Source organism: Uranotaenia lowii, unplaced genomic scaffold (genome assembly GCF_029784155.1).
Source record: "Uranotaenia lowii strain MFRU-FL unplaced genomic scaffold, ASM2978415v1 HiC_scaffold_890, whole genome shotgun sequence".
In the NCBI taxonomy this organism is placed as follows: Eukaryota; Metazoa; Arthropoda; class Insecta; order Diptera; family Culicidae; genus Uranotaenia; species Uranotaenia lowii.
The window spans coordinates 8,789-24,104 of NW_026598856.1; the positions used below are offsets into that span (position 1 = coordinate 8,789).

Genomic DNA, 15,316 nt, shown 5'->3' on the forward strand with positions numbered 1-15,316 from the left:
CGAATCGCAAACCCCGTCAGAAATGTTAACTTCAAGTTGGGGAAGCTCATCGTCCGAATCGACATTATGACGACGTTTGCTGGAAGGATTAGACCCATTCTTGTCAACATTACTTGTTTGGCAAGCAACTGCCACGGTGGATTTTGTTGTTGGTTGGGAGATGATAGTTAGTGAGTTTGATGATTCATTTGAAGTTGTTCCACAAAACCAATCGACACGTCCTTGTGAAAAAGTGTCGCGCCGCTCTTTATCGGTTTTCTTTTTTTGAATTATTTTCGGACAAAGCTTGTGATCATTGGCCCGATGGGAGCCCAAACAGTTAACGCACTGGGGCTCACTATTTTCACATGCATGATCTTCGCCGCCCACTTGCTCCAAGCATTGGTTACAGCGTTTAGCACTCTTGCATCCTTTTTTATCATGTCCCAAGCGCCAGCAGTTACCACACTGGCGGACAGGATAAATGTACTGCTTAACAGAATAAAGCACTCTATTCAACTCGATGTGAGTAGGTAAACTCTGCCCAGCGAAAGTAAAAATCACCGTAAACAGGGCTTCCTCTTTATCATCAGCTAATTTTCTAAGCACACGACGAGCATGAACTATCTCCGGGTTATCAACTTGATTCGACTTGCGTTTATCGTACGCATTAGCAAACTTCAATTCTTCATCACAAATATCCGGCTCAATATAGGCTACCCCAAGGCACTCCACCAGCCGTTGGGGGATAAAAAAACGCACTTCATTTGAGGTACCGATGCCTGCTATTTCATTAGCAGCATCCCTCGATCGCATCAAAATTTTCATTTTGGTTTTAGAAACCGGCATAGCACGTATAAAATCGTCACCAAATTTCTTCACCAGACTTTTAGCAATCTTCGCAGCAGATATATTTCCGACATTTGTTTCAGCCATAACGAGATATGGCCCAGCATAATTTTCGTGATATTTCCGCACTCGAACTTCATTTTTCGATGACCTTGGTGTATCGTTGTGGGTCATTGCACCGCTCGACAATAGCGTGTGGAAGGAGAGAAGAAAAATAAATTAGATTTCGATTCAGCTCACACACACGATGTGCAACGTACCGTAGTTCAAACGAGACTGATATAATCATCAATTCGTTGATTAGCTATCGAAGGCAAGACTCGAGCAGGATATTTTCAGTAGCAGAACACTCTTACGGAGCTTGCTGATCAAGTTTTTGTGGGCCTGCTGGGTTGCACAACACGGGTGGATTTCGAAACACGAACATTTTTCTTCAGAGTTTAACCAGGCCGTCAGTAATTGTTCTGCTCAAGTGTTAAGTGATCACATTCTGTAAGAAACAAGCATGCAAGAATCGACTGTAAACTTTTATTTGCTATCGGAATTGGACCCCCCAAAGAAGCTTCGAATGTGTTCGTAAGATACCTATCAAACAGATCTTTAAGTAGCAAAGATAAAAAATAAATGTTTTTAAATTCTGTATTCTTAATTATCAAATAAAATTTTATCACAATGTTGAATTCACTTTCACTATTGAATTATTAATTTAAAATGGAGTTAAGCTGCCCTTTCAATTCGGAACATGTAAAAAATCGTAGCTGTTTCTGTTCCCGGAAGTAGTACTTTTTTCATCCAACTCGAATGTAGGTATCCATTAATTAGCAGTATCGTAATCCATCTTCCGCTGTCCATTTCAAAGATTTTATGCATAAACACTTCCATGATTCTGAGATGATCCGGTGGCGGTATTTGTTCCTAATGAATAGAGAAGAATTCAGCAGCACACAGCTATACTCGCCGGTTTTATTCCGATCACTTTCAGCGAACAAGCCGTATTCCGAAACATCTAAAACATACATATTGCTTTTTAATTTCTGTGTGATAAATACAATAATTTTGGAGTTATTTACCTGTTAATTCCGAAAAGTTGATAACCATTTCTGAAGATTTTATGGTTCCGATTTTTCAGGAGGAAGACAACTTCGTGCTCGAACTTTCTGAAGCAGTTTGCCGGAATGCTAATTACTCTTGGAATGTTTGAACAACGGATCCGGCGGTGGACAGAAAATATCAAACTTTTTTTTCTAAAAGTTACGAGGAAATTAGCTTTCGGTAGCTGTTCTCACTGCAGAGTATTTAAGAACAACAGGAATCAAATTTGAATCACGAATTATTTTTGTTTTTTTGTTTACACTGTGATTTGCAACAACCGTTATTTTCGAGTTTTGGTAGATCTGGAGAAAGCCTTTTGGCTATAAGAAGAGCAAAATTGAGTTAGAGAAAACAAATTGTTCTGGTAATGGCATTTCCCCAGAGTATATGGCCTTATAATTGTTTTTCCAAAGCCAAAATAGATTTTGACAACCTCTCGAAAGTCAGGACAAGTCCTGAAAAGTCAGGACACCTGGCACCTCTGACGTGCATTACAATTGTTCAGTTGTTGATGTTGTTTCTCTTGTACTCAGAGGTGCCAGGTAACCTGATTTATCAGGATTTGTCCTGATTTTCTAGAGACCGAAATTAAGATTCAAAATTTTTTATAGGATAAAAGTATTTTGAAATAATTAACATAATAAATAATTCACATAAATAATAACATAATTGTAAACTTATTGAAAATTGTTGAATGATTGAATACTGGAATATCTTGTATGATCCCATTTCTATGACATTATGATCATATATCTATAAAATATAAGAGCTCTAAAAATGAAGAGTATAATTTTTAAAAAAGATGCCTAACCATGTGTTTCAAATAATTCAACCTTTCAAGTAAAGGAAGCGAATAATTTGAAAAAATAATTGAGTAAAATTACAACTGCTAGACTAAAATACGATGCTTCAACGTAGGTTACAATAATCGATCGAATTAACTATAGAAATTAAACATTTTGACAACTTTGAAATATCAATATTTTCAATGTTGTCATTTTGTCACTTATGTCACAGGTTATACAGAGCAAACGTAGAAATATTTGAAACACATTGTTGGGGACCTTTTTTTGATATTGTATTTTTTGAAATTGTATTTGTTATGTTATATTCGCCTTTTAAATCGATTTTGATCGATACACCTATGCGTGTAGACCAGGCCGACTAACCATTTACTAAACTGAAAATTGTAAAAATGAACATAGATACAAATTTGAAAATATATTTAACCGATCATTGTACTCTATGTTAGAATCATAGATACTCTATTCTTGCTGTCTTGACTCGATAGGTTATCCAGAGCAAATGTTGAATTATTTGAAACACATGGTTGGGAACCTTTTTTTTATATTGTAATCTTTAATTTTATATTCGTCTTCTTAATTGATTTTGATCGGTATGTTTTTTAATAATCGATATACATATGCGTTGAGACCAGGCCGACATTCCATTTACTAAACTGAAAATTGTAAAAATGAACATAGATACAAATTTGAAAATATATTTAACCGATCATTGTACTCTATGTTAGAATCATTGATACTCTATTCTGGCTGTCTTGACTCCATAGGTTACCCAGAGCAAATGTTGAATTATTTCAAACACATGGTTGGGAACCTTTTTTTTATATTGTAATCTTTAATTTTTTTATATTGTTATCTTTAATTTTATATTCATGTTTTTAATTGGTTTCGATCGGTAGGTTTTTCATGACCGATATACCTATGCGTTGAGACCAGGCCGACATTCCATTTACTAAACTGAAAATTGTAAAAATGAACATAGATACAAATTTGAAAATATGTTTTACCGATCATTGGACTCTATGTTATAGAATCATTGATACTCTTTACTTGCTGTCTTCACTCTATAGGTTACCCAGAGCAAATGTTTTATTATTTGAAACACATGGTTGGGAACCTTTTTTTATATTGTAATCTTTATTTCATATTCATGTTCTCAATTGATTTTGATCGTAAGTTTTTTAATGGTGGAAATTTAAGAAAGTTTACAGACCAGCCAAACATACCATCACAATATATTATCCAGGGTTGGAAAAGTGAAATTCACTGCATCACTGCATCACTCTTGATTCATGAAAATAATAATAATTTCTGCTTAGATTGCATAAATAAAGGCGCAAGACAGTGCTGTAAGCGCCTGGATTTATGCAATCACAGTACGCAGCTTGTTGGCTGGCCGGTGGTAGTTCATATTGAAAAACACCGTAAATATCATCTGAACCGAAAATTACCATGGTTTAAACTTTTTTATAACCTATTTATTCGATTTTCTCATACTTTAACTACAAATTCGATCATATTCATGAAGTTTTTATGACAAATCAGGACATTTTAGTGACAAATTTTCAAAAAATCAGGTTAACTCGAAAGTTTTTGAAAAATCAGGACGGTCTCTCGGAAGTCAGGACAAATCCTGATAAATCAGGATACCTGGCACCTCTGATCCAAACCAAAACGATGGTTGGTAAACTTTTACATTTTTTACCTATTTATAATTCATCGTGTAGTTTTAATTTGAACGCGCGCCACTTTGGCAAAAGCAAAATTTCAAATGGAATTCAGGCTTCTACTTACTTTATTTTCATGGTGTTAAAAAATTATAAGGATATTGTTCATCGTCGCGTCGGAATCCATCGCGGGTCGGCATCAACCAATGTCATCGTGGTGCGGAGCGAACGGGAAACCCTCAGGCGCCGTGTCCTGGAGATTCAGTTAACAAACGCGTCTTCCGTGCGAACAACCTCCCGGGCCAAACCAGTGTGCATAATGATGCTAAGATACTCCGCTCAAATGTACGTTTGATTGTAACATTCATTATTGTGTAACACCCGGATGAATCCCACAGGAAATTACATTCTAAGGCGCACGATAACGGACGTAATTTTACGCTGACAACGGTGGACATTCAATTATGACGTTCGTTCTTACAGTCTTCTGGTAATTGTTCCGGATAAGTGAATTCGAAGTTTGTGACACGTTCGTGCAACAACACAAAGGAGGAAAACGAGACTTATAAGACGGACGGCAAGGGTGTCAGCTGTCTTGAATCGCTACGTGTTGCCTGTGTCCGATGATGACCAAATCGTAAGTTTCTTCCAAATTGATCTACTGAATACTAAAGCCAAAATTGGGATTTTTTGTGTTATGACCATATTTTAAATTAGTGCAGTTTCTTCCCCGTACACATTTTCGATAATTTTATTAGGGTTATTACTATTCATATTTGTTAATGACCCCGGCCTTTCTGCTTAGCCCTCAACAATGTAAAAATGACTTTATATTGACTGTCCCAAGTAACCATAAGCGCTAACATAGCAGTTAATTTCGCCAGAATTGACTCACAGTGCTAAGAGAGGGCAGATAAGCTTGTTATTGGATAACATTTTGATAATTCGTAAGTGCTTATGGTTCCTTGACTTGATGGCTTCTCAATCATAATTTTTTAACGTACCTCTATTGACGTGGAAAAGAACTCATCAAATGTAATAGATTTTCTCGGGAAAAATGAATAAAATTATCATTTTGGTATCTTTTTCTTTCGCTCTGAATTTTTTTTATTTTGAGTAAAGAAGTTGGATCCCTGCTTGGGCCACCGCAACCGATGTGAATATCTTTCCGGATTGCATCATATATCTTAAATTTATATTATTTGAAGGCATCTCTTAACAAAAATTATAGTACTTGTCCACATTTTGAACTATACACCATTGTACAACCTATAAGACAGGAATAGTTAAGATCCCCACGCACAATTCAACAAAAAAGTTTCCGCGTTTACTGATAAAATATGCTAATAATTGAAATTTACATGTATGTGATTGTAATTGTGTGCTTCTGTGTATTGAGTTTGTGTTGCGCACCATAAAAAACAGCGTTAAAACATTATGATACTATGAATAAAAATTTCGCTGCAATTGTATGCTCTTTAGTGAAAATTACAGTTTAATTTTCAATAACGTTGCTGATATTTACATCGTTTGTAGAATAAGGTGTAGTAGCGCACAGTCCAAATTCAAAAATCATCATTCAGTTCAGAATTCAGATTGAAATTCAAGATTCAAATTTAGAATTAAAATCTTGAATTCACAATTATGAATGCAATTTGAAATTCACGATTCATAATGTACATATTAATAAACTAAGATTTACATGTGGGATGCCATAACGACCGATTTGAACGAGTAATTACTCGAAGCATCTATAAGCCATTAGGACGCCCCTCGGCGATAAGTCAAAACTTATGTAAGACCCTTCACACACACCGACACGCAGTTGTCATTCATCGTCGCGTCGGAATCCATCGCGGGTCGGCATCAACCAATGTCATCGTGGTGCAGAGCGAACGGGAAACCCTTAGGCGCCGTGTCTGTAAAACGTCGGGTTCCGTTTCCGGTTCTATTTCTGCGGGGAAATACTCTTCGTTTCGAGTTTTACAGTGTCCTGGAGATTCAGGTAACAAACGCGTCTTTCGTGCGAACAACCTCGCGGGCCAAACCAGTGTGCATAATGATGCTAAGATACTCCGCTCGAATGTACGTTTGATTGTAACATTCATTATTGTGTAACATCCGGATGATTCCCACAGGAAATTACATTCTAAGCCGCACATAACGGACGTAATTTTACGCTGACAACGGTGGACAGTCTTCCGGTAATTGTTCCGGATAAGTGAATTCAAATTTTGTGACATGTTCGTTCAACAACACAAAGGAGGAAAACGAGACTCATTAGACGGACGGCAAGGGTGTCAGCTGTCTTGAATCGCTACGTGTTGCCTGTGTCCGATGATGACCAAATCGTAAGTTCTTCCAAATTGATTCACTGAATACGAAAGCCAAAATTAAGATTTTTTGTGTTATGACCATATATTAAAATTTCGCTGAAATTGTATGCTCTTTAGTGAAAATTATAGCTTAATTTTCATTAACGTTGCTGATATTTACATCGTTTATAGAATTAGATGTAGTAGTGTACAGTCCAAATTCAAAAACCATCATTCAGTTCAGAATTCAGATTGAAATTCAAGATTCAAATTTAGAATTAAAATCTTGAATTCACAATAATGAATGCAATTTGAAATTCACGATTCATAATGTACATATTATTAAACTAAGATTTACATGTGGGATGCCATAACGACCGATTTGAACGAGTAATTACTCGAAGCATCTATAAGCCATTAGGACGCCCCTCGGCGATAAGTCAAAACTTATGTAAGACCCTTCACACACACCGACACGCACTTGTCATTCATCGTCGCGTCGGAATCCATCGCGGGTCGGCATCAACCAATGTCATCGTGGTGCGGAGCGAACGGGAAACCCTTAGGCGCCGTGTCTGTAAAACGTCGGGTTCCGTTTCCGGTTCTATTTCTGCGGGGAAATACTCTTCGTTTCGAGTTTTACAGTGTCCTGGAGATTCAGGTAACAAACGCGTCTTTCGTGCGAACAACCTCGCGGGTCAAACCAGTGTGCATAATGATGCTAAGATACTCCGCTCGAATGTACGTTTGATTGTAACATTCATTATTGTGTAACATCCGGATGATTCCCACAGGAAATTACATTCTAAGCCGCACATAACGGACGTAATTTTACGCTGACAACGGTGGACAGTCTTCCGGTAATTGTTCCGGATAAGTGAATTCAAATTTTGTGACATGTTCGTTCAACAACACAAAGCAGGAAAACGAGACTCATTAGACGGACGGCAAGGGTGTCAGCTGTCTTGGATCGCTACGTGTTGCTTGTGTCCGATGATGACCAAATCGTAAGTTTCTTCCCAAATTGATCCACTGAATACGAAAGCCAAAATTAAGATTTTTTGTGTTATGACCATATTTTAAATTAGTGCAGTTTCTTCCCCGTACACATTTTCGACAATTTTATAAGGGTTATTACTATTCATATTTGTTAATGACCCCGGGTTATTACTATTCAAATTTGTTAATGTCATCGTGGTGCGGAGCGAACGGGAAACCCTTAGGCGCCGTGTCTGTAAAATTTCGGGTTCTTTTTCCGGTTCTATTTCTGCGGGGAAATACTCTTCGTTTCGAGTTTTACAGCCTGGAGATTCAGGTAACAAACGCGTCTTCCGTGCGAACAACCTCCCGGGCCAAACCAGTGTGCATAATGGTGCTAAGATACTCCGCTCGAATGTACGTTTGATTGTAACATTCATTATTGTGTAACATCCGGATGATTCCCACAGGAAATTACATTCTAAGCCGCACAATAATGGACGTAATTTTACGCTGACAACGGTGGACATTCAATTATGACGTGCGTTCTTACAGTCTTCTGGTAATTGTTCCGGATAAGTGAATTCAAATTTTGTGACATATTCGTTCAACAACACAAAGGAGGAAAACGTACAAGGGTGCAAGGGTGTCAGCTGTCTTGAATCGCTACGTGTTGCCTGTGTCCGATGATGACCAAATCGTAAGTTCTTCCAAATTGATTCACTGAATACGAAAGCCAAAATTAAGATTTTTTGTGTTATGACCATATATTAAAATTTCGCTGAAATTGTATGCTCTTTAGTGAAAATTATAGCTTAATTTTCATTAACGTTGCTGATATTTACATCGTTTATAGAATTAGATGTAGTAGTGCACAGTCCAAATTCAAAAACCATCATTCAGTTCAGAATTCAGATTGAAAATCAAGATTCAAATTTAGAATTAAAATCTTGAATTCACAATAATGAATGCAATTTGAAATTTACGATTCATATTGTACGTATTAATAAACTAAGATTTACACTCATAATTATATTTTGTCATCCACATTTGTAAAATATTTCAACATAATTTTTAAAAATACAAATTTTAACTCCTTGGTAGAACGCTCGCTATTATAAAATGTATTATCAGATTAATTTTGGATTAACTATCTTTCCGAATTTTGGTTTTCTTGATCACAGTGTAATACTTAACAGCATATAGGTAGGCGTTGTGTTGACTGACTGGCAGGTTGACTGACAGCAATTCTATACATCCCTTTTTCAGGCTGGCAGCCTCCATTTATTTCACTTCGAATTGGCGCTGAAAGTTGTCTACATTTTATTCTTGTAAATAACGGTGAAATAGATACAAAAAGAAAAGTACCAGTGCGTGGAAAGTCGATTGTTGGTGCCTTAACTATTGTTGGTGCCTTAACTATTGTTGGTGCCTTAACTATTGTTGGTGCGTATAAGGTACGTACATTAACTTTTTATTATGCAACAATCCGATTTATTTTTTTTGATTTTAGTTGAGTTATTTAGTTAAAATATAAGGGTTTGAGGTCCAGATTCGATTTCTGATTAAACTTCTGATTAACTTGTTTTTAATGAACTACGTTCAAATCATTGAGGCGCTAGGATCAGAGTTGCTGACTTCGAAACACCCGGCCTCTTAGGTTTTTTTTTCGTTTTTCATAATTGCCATAACACCTTCTAAGACTTATTTAGGATTGGGGGCAAGTGCAAACGCAATACTTTTTCCAAACTAATTCACAGATGAGTCAGTATATCGGTCCTAAAATGAATTGAATACATGTTCCGGTATGTTTTATCAACTTTTATTTATATATTTGCTGTTTTCTTGCAATATTGATAACTTTTTGGAACTCCATTTTTGGTGACTGTTGTTTTAAGCAAAAGACCTTCATTTACTAAGGCATTGCGGAACTATGAACATTCGCTTCAGATACAACACTTTGGATACCCCTTCTGACCATTTTAATATAATGCTGAACTATTTTGGTGATGAATTTTCTGAAATGGCTGATGTTACATGGCTTAAAGGTGCGTTTGCACTTACCCTGGTAGTGTCGTTTGCACTTGCCCCGCAGTGTGGTTTAACAAGAGCGAATATTACGTTCACAACTTTCGGGGTTTACTAAAAATTTATCATAAATGTTCTGCTTTCACTTGAATATCGTTCTCAAACACTCACATTTTAACGAAAAATCGGATTTGAATGCCCTTTTTTGTAGCCAAAATATGCAAAACAAAAACACACTGTTCATGTCTAGTACGTACTTGAATTCGTGTGTGATCAAACAATGCCGTGTTTTTAGTGAAAAATTTAAAGAAAGTTTAGTTTATCTATGTCAGATTGTTTGTTTGGGTCTAAACAACATTTTCTAGAAGAAGAAATATTTTTTACTTTTTTTTGTAACACAGAAAATTTGAACGTTTGCACTTGCCCCGGTGTACCTTATATTGATCAGAGAAGCTTTTGCTTGCGGGAATATAGAGGCTATTTTGTACGGCTCGGAAGTCAAGCTTTTTGCAGTCCGGATTTATAATGTTTCGGACAGATATCACATGTTCGGCAATGTTGCGGGCAGTAAACTGACACTGTACAGCGATCACTTATGCAACATGTTGCCTTATTGTGAGTACACATGAAAATCACTTAATACTTCGGGGCGAATGATACATGTTTGCCCCTGTGTTCACTTTTTGTCACTGCTACCCCTTTCCTTAGTCTGGGAATTAGAATTCGGGTGGCTGGTGGTAGGAGTTACAGCGTCAGGCTGTTTTGTTGGTTCTGGGGCAGCCGAACTCTCATTTTGAAACTTGAACAGTAGCTATTTCAATCATGTGGGTCGACGATGCAATAATACAGAATATTGAAGCCTTTATCAGTAGCTATTTCAACCATGTGGGTCGACGATGCAATAATACAGAATATTAAGTGAAATTCTCAGCTTTTCAAATTTTGTGTTATTCGACGTAATGAAAGCTCACGAGAGCATTGCTTTTATTCCAAATATCTCGAAAAGGTATGAATATTTTTAACGTTTTACATTTACAACAAATAGTCTAGTCAAATCCATGGTATTTTTATTGGAGATTTTTATGTGTTTTGAATATTCGAAAACATGATAAAATAATCAAATTTTTGAATTTTTGGAAATAAGCTGTTATTTCTACAGATTTCGAAATCTCGTTCAATTTTATTTAGCCTCAATCAATCACAATCGTCTTCCTGCATCTTAAAAGGTACACCGGGGTATTTGGGGACGATGAATGTTTGAACATCACGGGGCACTATTTTTCAAATTTTTAATTTAGAATGTTTAATTCATTTTTAATCTATCTAATAACTGTGAAACGGATACGATTACGACAATAACGGGTGTTTTCAGCGATTTTTGGTTTACTTTTAATTATAACTGATATGTCGAGATGATGTGCATCATTTTCAATTGCATTTTTAATCTAGCGGGTTCTTGGCGACAAACTTTACATTGAAACAATCCTATCATTCAGAAGATAGAGAAAATCTACCATCCCTACTTACCTTATAAAGCAGAGTAAGTGAAGAAACCAGCGGTTCATTAGTTCTAGTGATAACTTTCGCGAGTTGTGTCAACACTGGACCTAGCAGAGGGACGACAAATTCTAGGAAAAATGAGATAACTTATCTCGATCATACTTATATCTTCTGTATTAGTATACAACATATTCTGCATCAAATTGATCGTAGTTTTGTCTAAATAGATCCACTGTTGATTTTCTTAAAAGATTTAAGTTGTACTATATGAAAAACCGTCCTACTTACCTTTGTGTACTTTAAATGGTATTTGGCTTAAATTTGGAAACCTGTCAAATTTAATTATTCCAATGAAAATGATGTTCATCTGATCCTGGCGCCTCGATTGGTTTCTATTTTAAAATCGTGTTATCGGAACAAATTATATTGACATTATCGATTGATATTCAATATTTGGATTGAAAAAAGACATCAGAGCCAAAGGGGTATAATTGCAAATATGGTCGATTTTGAGTTAGCAATACTTTACAATTTTTTACATTTCAATATGAATTTGGTAATTTTATCGGGTAATTTTAAGTCTATTTACTTAAACACTTCTACGTTTGAAACAAAAATACCTATTTTTGAATAATATATGGAAAATGACCAAAAAACGACAACTTAAAAGCGTGTTTTCTCGAATTATTCTTTTATGCATCTATACCCCTTTGGCTCTAAGGGTCGTAAATATATTTTTTGTTTTTGTATTTTTATTAAGTTATAATAGCTTTCCTTTAATTTTAAGTTTCCACCCACTCATTTATAAGATGACTTTGTTCGGATACTGCAATGGTGTTTATTTGATTTCAAACACATTTGAAGTTATTTTGATGAGAAATATGGTTATTTTATGGTTACTAAATTTATAACTAATTTATTCAAATTTCGTTCCGAAATAATCAATAAAGATCAAAACTTTTTTCTGAAAATGATAGAATTCAAAGCGTTCGGTGATTAACTAAATTTATCACGATTGCCTTATTTTATAATATTCAATTAATTTTATTTAAATTAATGATTTCTTTTTTATAAACATTGGTTAGAATTAAACGAATCTAAATATTAAACTTGAAACTTTTTCAATTTTTTATTTCAGTTTTTAAACATGTCTCGCACCAAAAAATATTCATCGGAATACAAAGCAAAAAAACTTCGTTTACACAATAAGCAAAAGTACATTAAAAAACTTGCTTCCGTTATAAATGAGCAAAAAAGAAAATCAGATGTCAGTTTTTCTAATCAACCAAACGCAACAATTTTGGAAGAAATACAAACAAATCAAAATTGTTACAGTGAAGAAAATCGACAAAGAGAAATTTTGAATCATGCAGAAGCAATTGATGATTATGCTTATCCTATTGTAAACGAAGATAACTCATATGAAGAGCAAGAACAACAAAAAATACAGTTTCGATATCAGAGGAAAAGAAGAGATATTGAAATTTCTTCAATCATTCGAGAAAAAAATGCTAAAAGGATTCGAGAAATAAGAGCAGATATGAGCTATTACGAAAATGAAAAAAAAATAAACAGATTTCGTATGCGTAAGATAAGAAATGAAAACATGGAATACTATGCAAGAGAGAAGAATAATATTTTATGCAAATTAGCAGAAAAACGTTTAAGACACGTAAACGTCCAAGCTGTGCCGAATCCTTCAAATTTGTTGAATATACGTTTACAGAGAAGCAATGAAACGTATCATGTTAATGAAAATGCACGCAACAGATTATCACGACGGGAGCAAAGAATGAATGAATTCATAGCTCATCGAGACAAATACTACAACCTTCTAATTCGTTCGAATGATATTCAATCGAAATCAATAAGGGAATTCATTGAGAATAGAAAGCAGATGCCCAGTTATGTATGCGCAAGCTGCGAGGGTTCATTTTTCTTTAAGAGTGTTCAAAAAATTTCTAAACAGATAATTGATAAAATTCTGAAAAACGAAAACGTTCAGAATACTTGCGATTCACAAACCTTGAATTATTATTTTCAAAATTCTTGTAATTTTCTGTGTAAAACTTGCATTAAATATGTAAAAGAAGGTAAAATTCCCAAGCTTGCTTCAAGTTGGGGCTTAAAATTACCGCCGGTTCCCGAATGCATTACAAGACTTAATGATATTGAAGAAAGAATAGTTTCTCCTTATGTTGCTTTCCAAAAGGTTGTTCTCATGTCAAAACGTGCTTGTAATCCACAGCTTGGAATGAAAGGGAGTGCAATTCATGTGCCTAGTAGTGTGCCCCTAATGGTTTCGTCTTTGCCAAGACAACTAAATAATCTTGATGTTATACCTATACCGGTGGAATTCAAACGACATATGGGTCACTCTTCCACATATATAAGTGGATTGGTCCGTGTGTCATATGTATCAGAAGCTCTTGATTACTTGAAAAATACTGAATTATACAAAAGACATGATATACAAGTTTCTTCTTATGGAATGAGAACTCTCACGGAAGAAATCAATCAGAACAATGTCATAAATTTAGTTGACGGTGAAAATCAAGTTGCTTCAAGTGACGAAGGTAATATTAGGAATAATCAACCCTTTTCTGGCTTTGAACAAGAGGTGAATTCGAATTTACAATTAGACGATTTAGAGGTTGACGATGAATTTTATGAACACTTGGTGGATGATGACGATGAATGTTTACTTTTCGACTTCAATCAACAAACTGCACAACATGCCACTATTGTTATGGCCCCAGGACAAAATCACTGGCCTGTTTCGGTTCACATTCAACCAGATGTTGAATGTTTTTGTTTTCCAAAAATTTTCGCTGGAAAAAAAAGGCAAATACTTAACAAAAATATTACAAGATCTGATTTAATTAAATGGGAAGTACGTTGTCACACAGTAAAAATTTCTGCATTCAGAATTTTATATTTGGCCAAAATCAAATTGGAATCAGAAGTTCTTAGTTCAACTACACTTACATTAAAAAAGAAATCTAATGCTAAAGGTGTTACAGTTGAGGAAGCACTAAATCCCCAGTTTATTGCAGAGCTTAGGCAGCATAATGATGGGTTGAATTTTTTAAAGCACATCAGGTGTTCTCCAAGTTTTTGGAGCGCCAAGAAAAAGAATCTTTTTGCAATGTTGCGGCAGTGCGGAAAACCAATGTTTTTCTTAACCGTGTCTGCAGTTGAAAATAAATGGCCTGAATTGATACAAGGTTTGGTATTAAAGACTACAGGGAAACAAATTTCGTTATTGCAAGCTCTTAACCTTCCGGAACAACAAAAACACGATCTTATCAAAGAAAATCCTGTATACTCAGCATTGTACTATGATTTTAAAATTACTGAGCTAATGAAACTAATGAAACAAAGCTCAGGCCCATTCCAACCGTATAAAATATCAGATTTTTATCGAAGGCGCGAATTTCAAATGAGGGGATCTCCCCATGACCATATGTTACTGTTTATTGAAGATGCACCTTGTCTAGATTTAAATAATGAAGATAGTATAAAAGCTTTTGAAAAGTTTGCAGACACATTTATCACATGTCAGTATGATGCTGATAATCCACTTTGTAAATATTTGCGTCACAAGCATACTGATACATGTTCAAAAGGACGAAGTAATAAAAACACTTGTAGATTTAATTTTCCAAAGTTTGTTCTAGCAGAAACTAAAATTCTTATACCATTGCCCAAGAACGAAGTTTCTGCAGCGGTTAAGAAAAATCTACAGAGAATAAAAGAAACGATGGAAGTTCTATATTCAAGTAAAGAAAGATCAAATCTTAGTTTTGAAGAAATTTTAGATAGCTTAGATTTGACAAAAGATGATTACATCACCGCTTTAAGAGCTTCTATAAGTAAAGTTACAATATTTTACAAACGCAGGAGTTGTGAAGTTGATATCAATTCTTATAATCCAATAATATTGAATTTAATGGAGTCAAATACAGATTTGCAGCTTATTCTAGATGAATACGGCGTTGCAGCATACATTGTTGATTACATAGCTAAGTCTGAATCGGGACTCTCGAAGCAATTGAAAGAACTGCAAAATGAATTAGATAAAAGAAATACTACTTATCTTGAA

The 15,316-nt window shown here is 35.2% G+C and overlaps 1 protein-coding gene and 1 long non-coding RNA gene across 2 annotated transcripts; one reads left to right on the top strand and one right to left on the bottom strand.

Moving 5' to 3' along the window:
- Nucleotides 1–1,336: 1,336 nt before the first annotated feature.
- LOC129760957 (uncharacterized) lies at nt 1,337–2,381 on the bottom strand. The gene is made up of 2 exons (XR_008740412.1): nt 1,899–2,381; nt 1,337–1,834 (listed from the first exon to the last, which is right to left on the bottom strand). It is a non-coding gene; the product is annotated as an uncharacterized LOC129760957 (long non-coding RNA).
- A 4,662-nt stretch (nt 2,382–7,043) lies between these two features.
- LOC129760956 (uncharacterized) lies at nt 7,044–15,276 on the top strand (the record flags this gene model as incomplete). Its single annotated transcript, XM_055758638.1, has 2 exons — nt 7,044–9,140; nt 12,350–15,276. A coding segment is annotated over exon 2 (2,918 nt), but the record flags the coding sequence as incomplete, so codon positions are not given.
- Nucleotides 15,277–15,316: the final 40 nt, after the last annotated feature.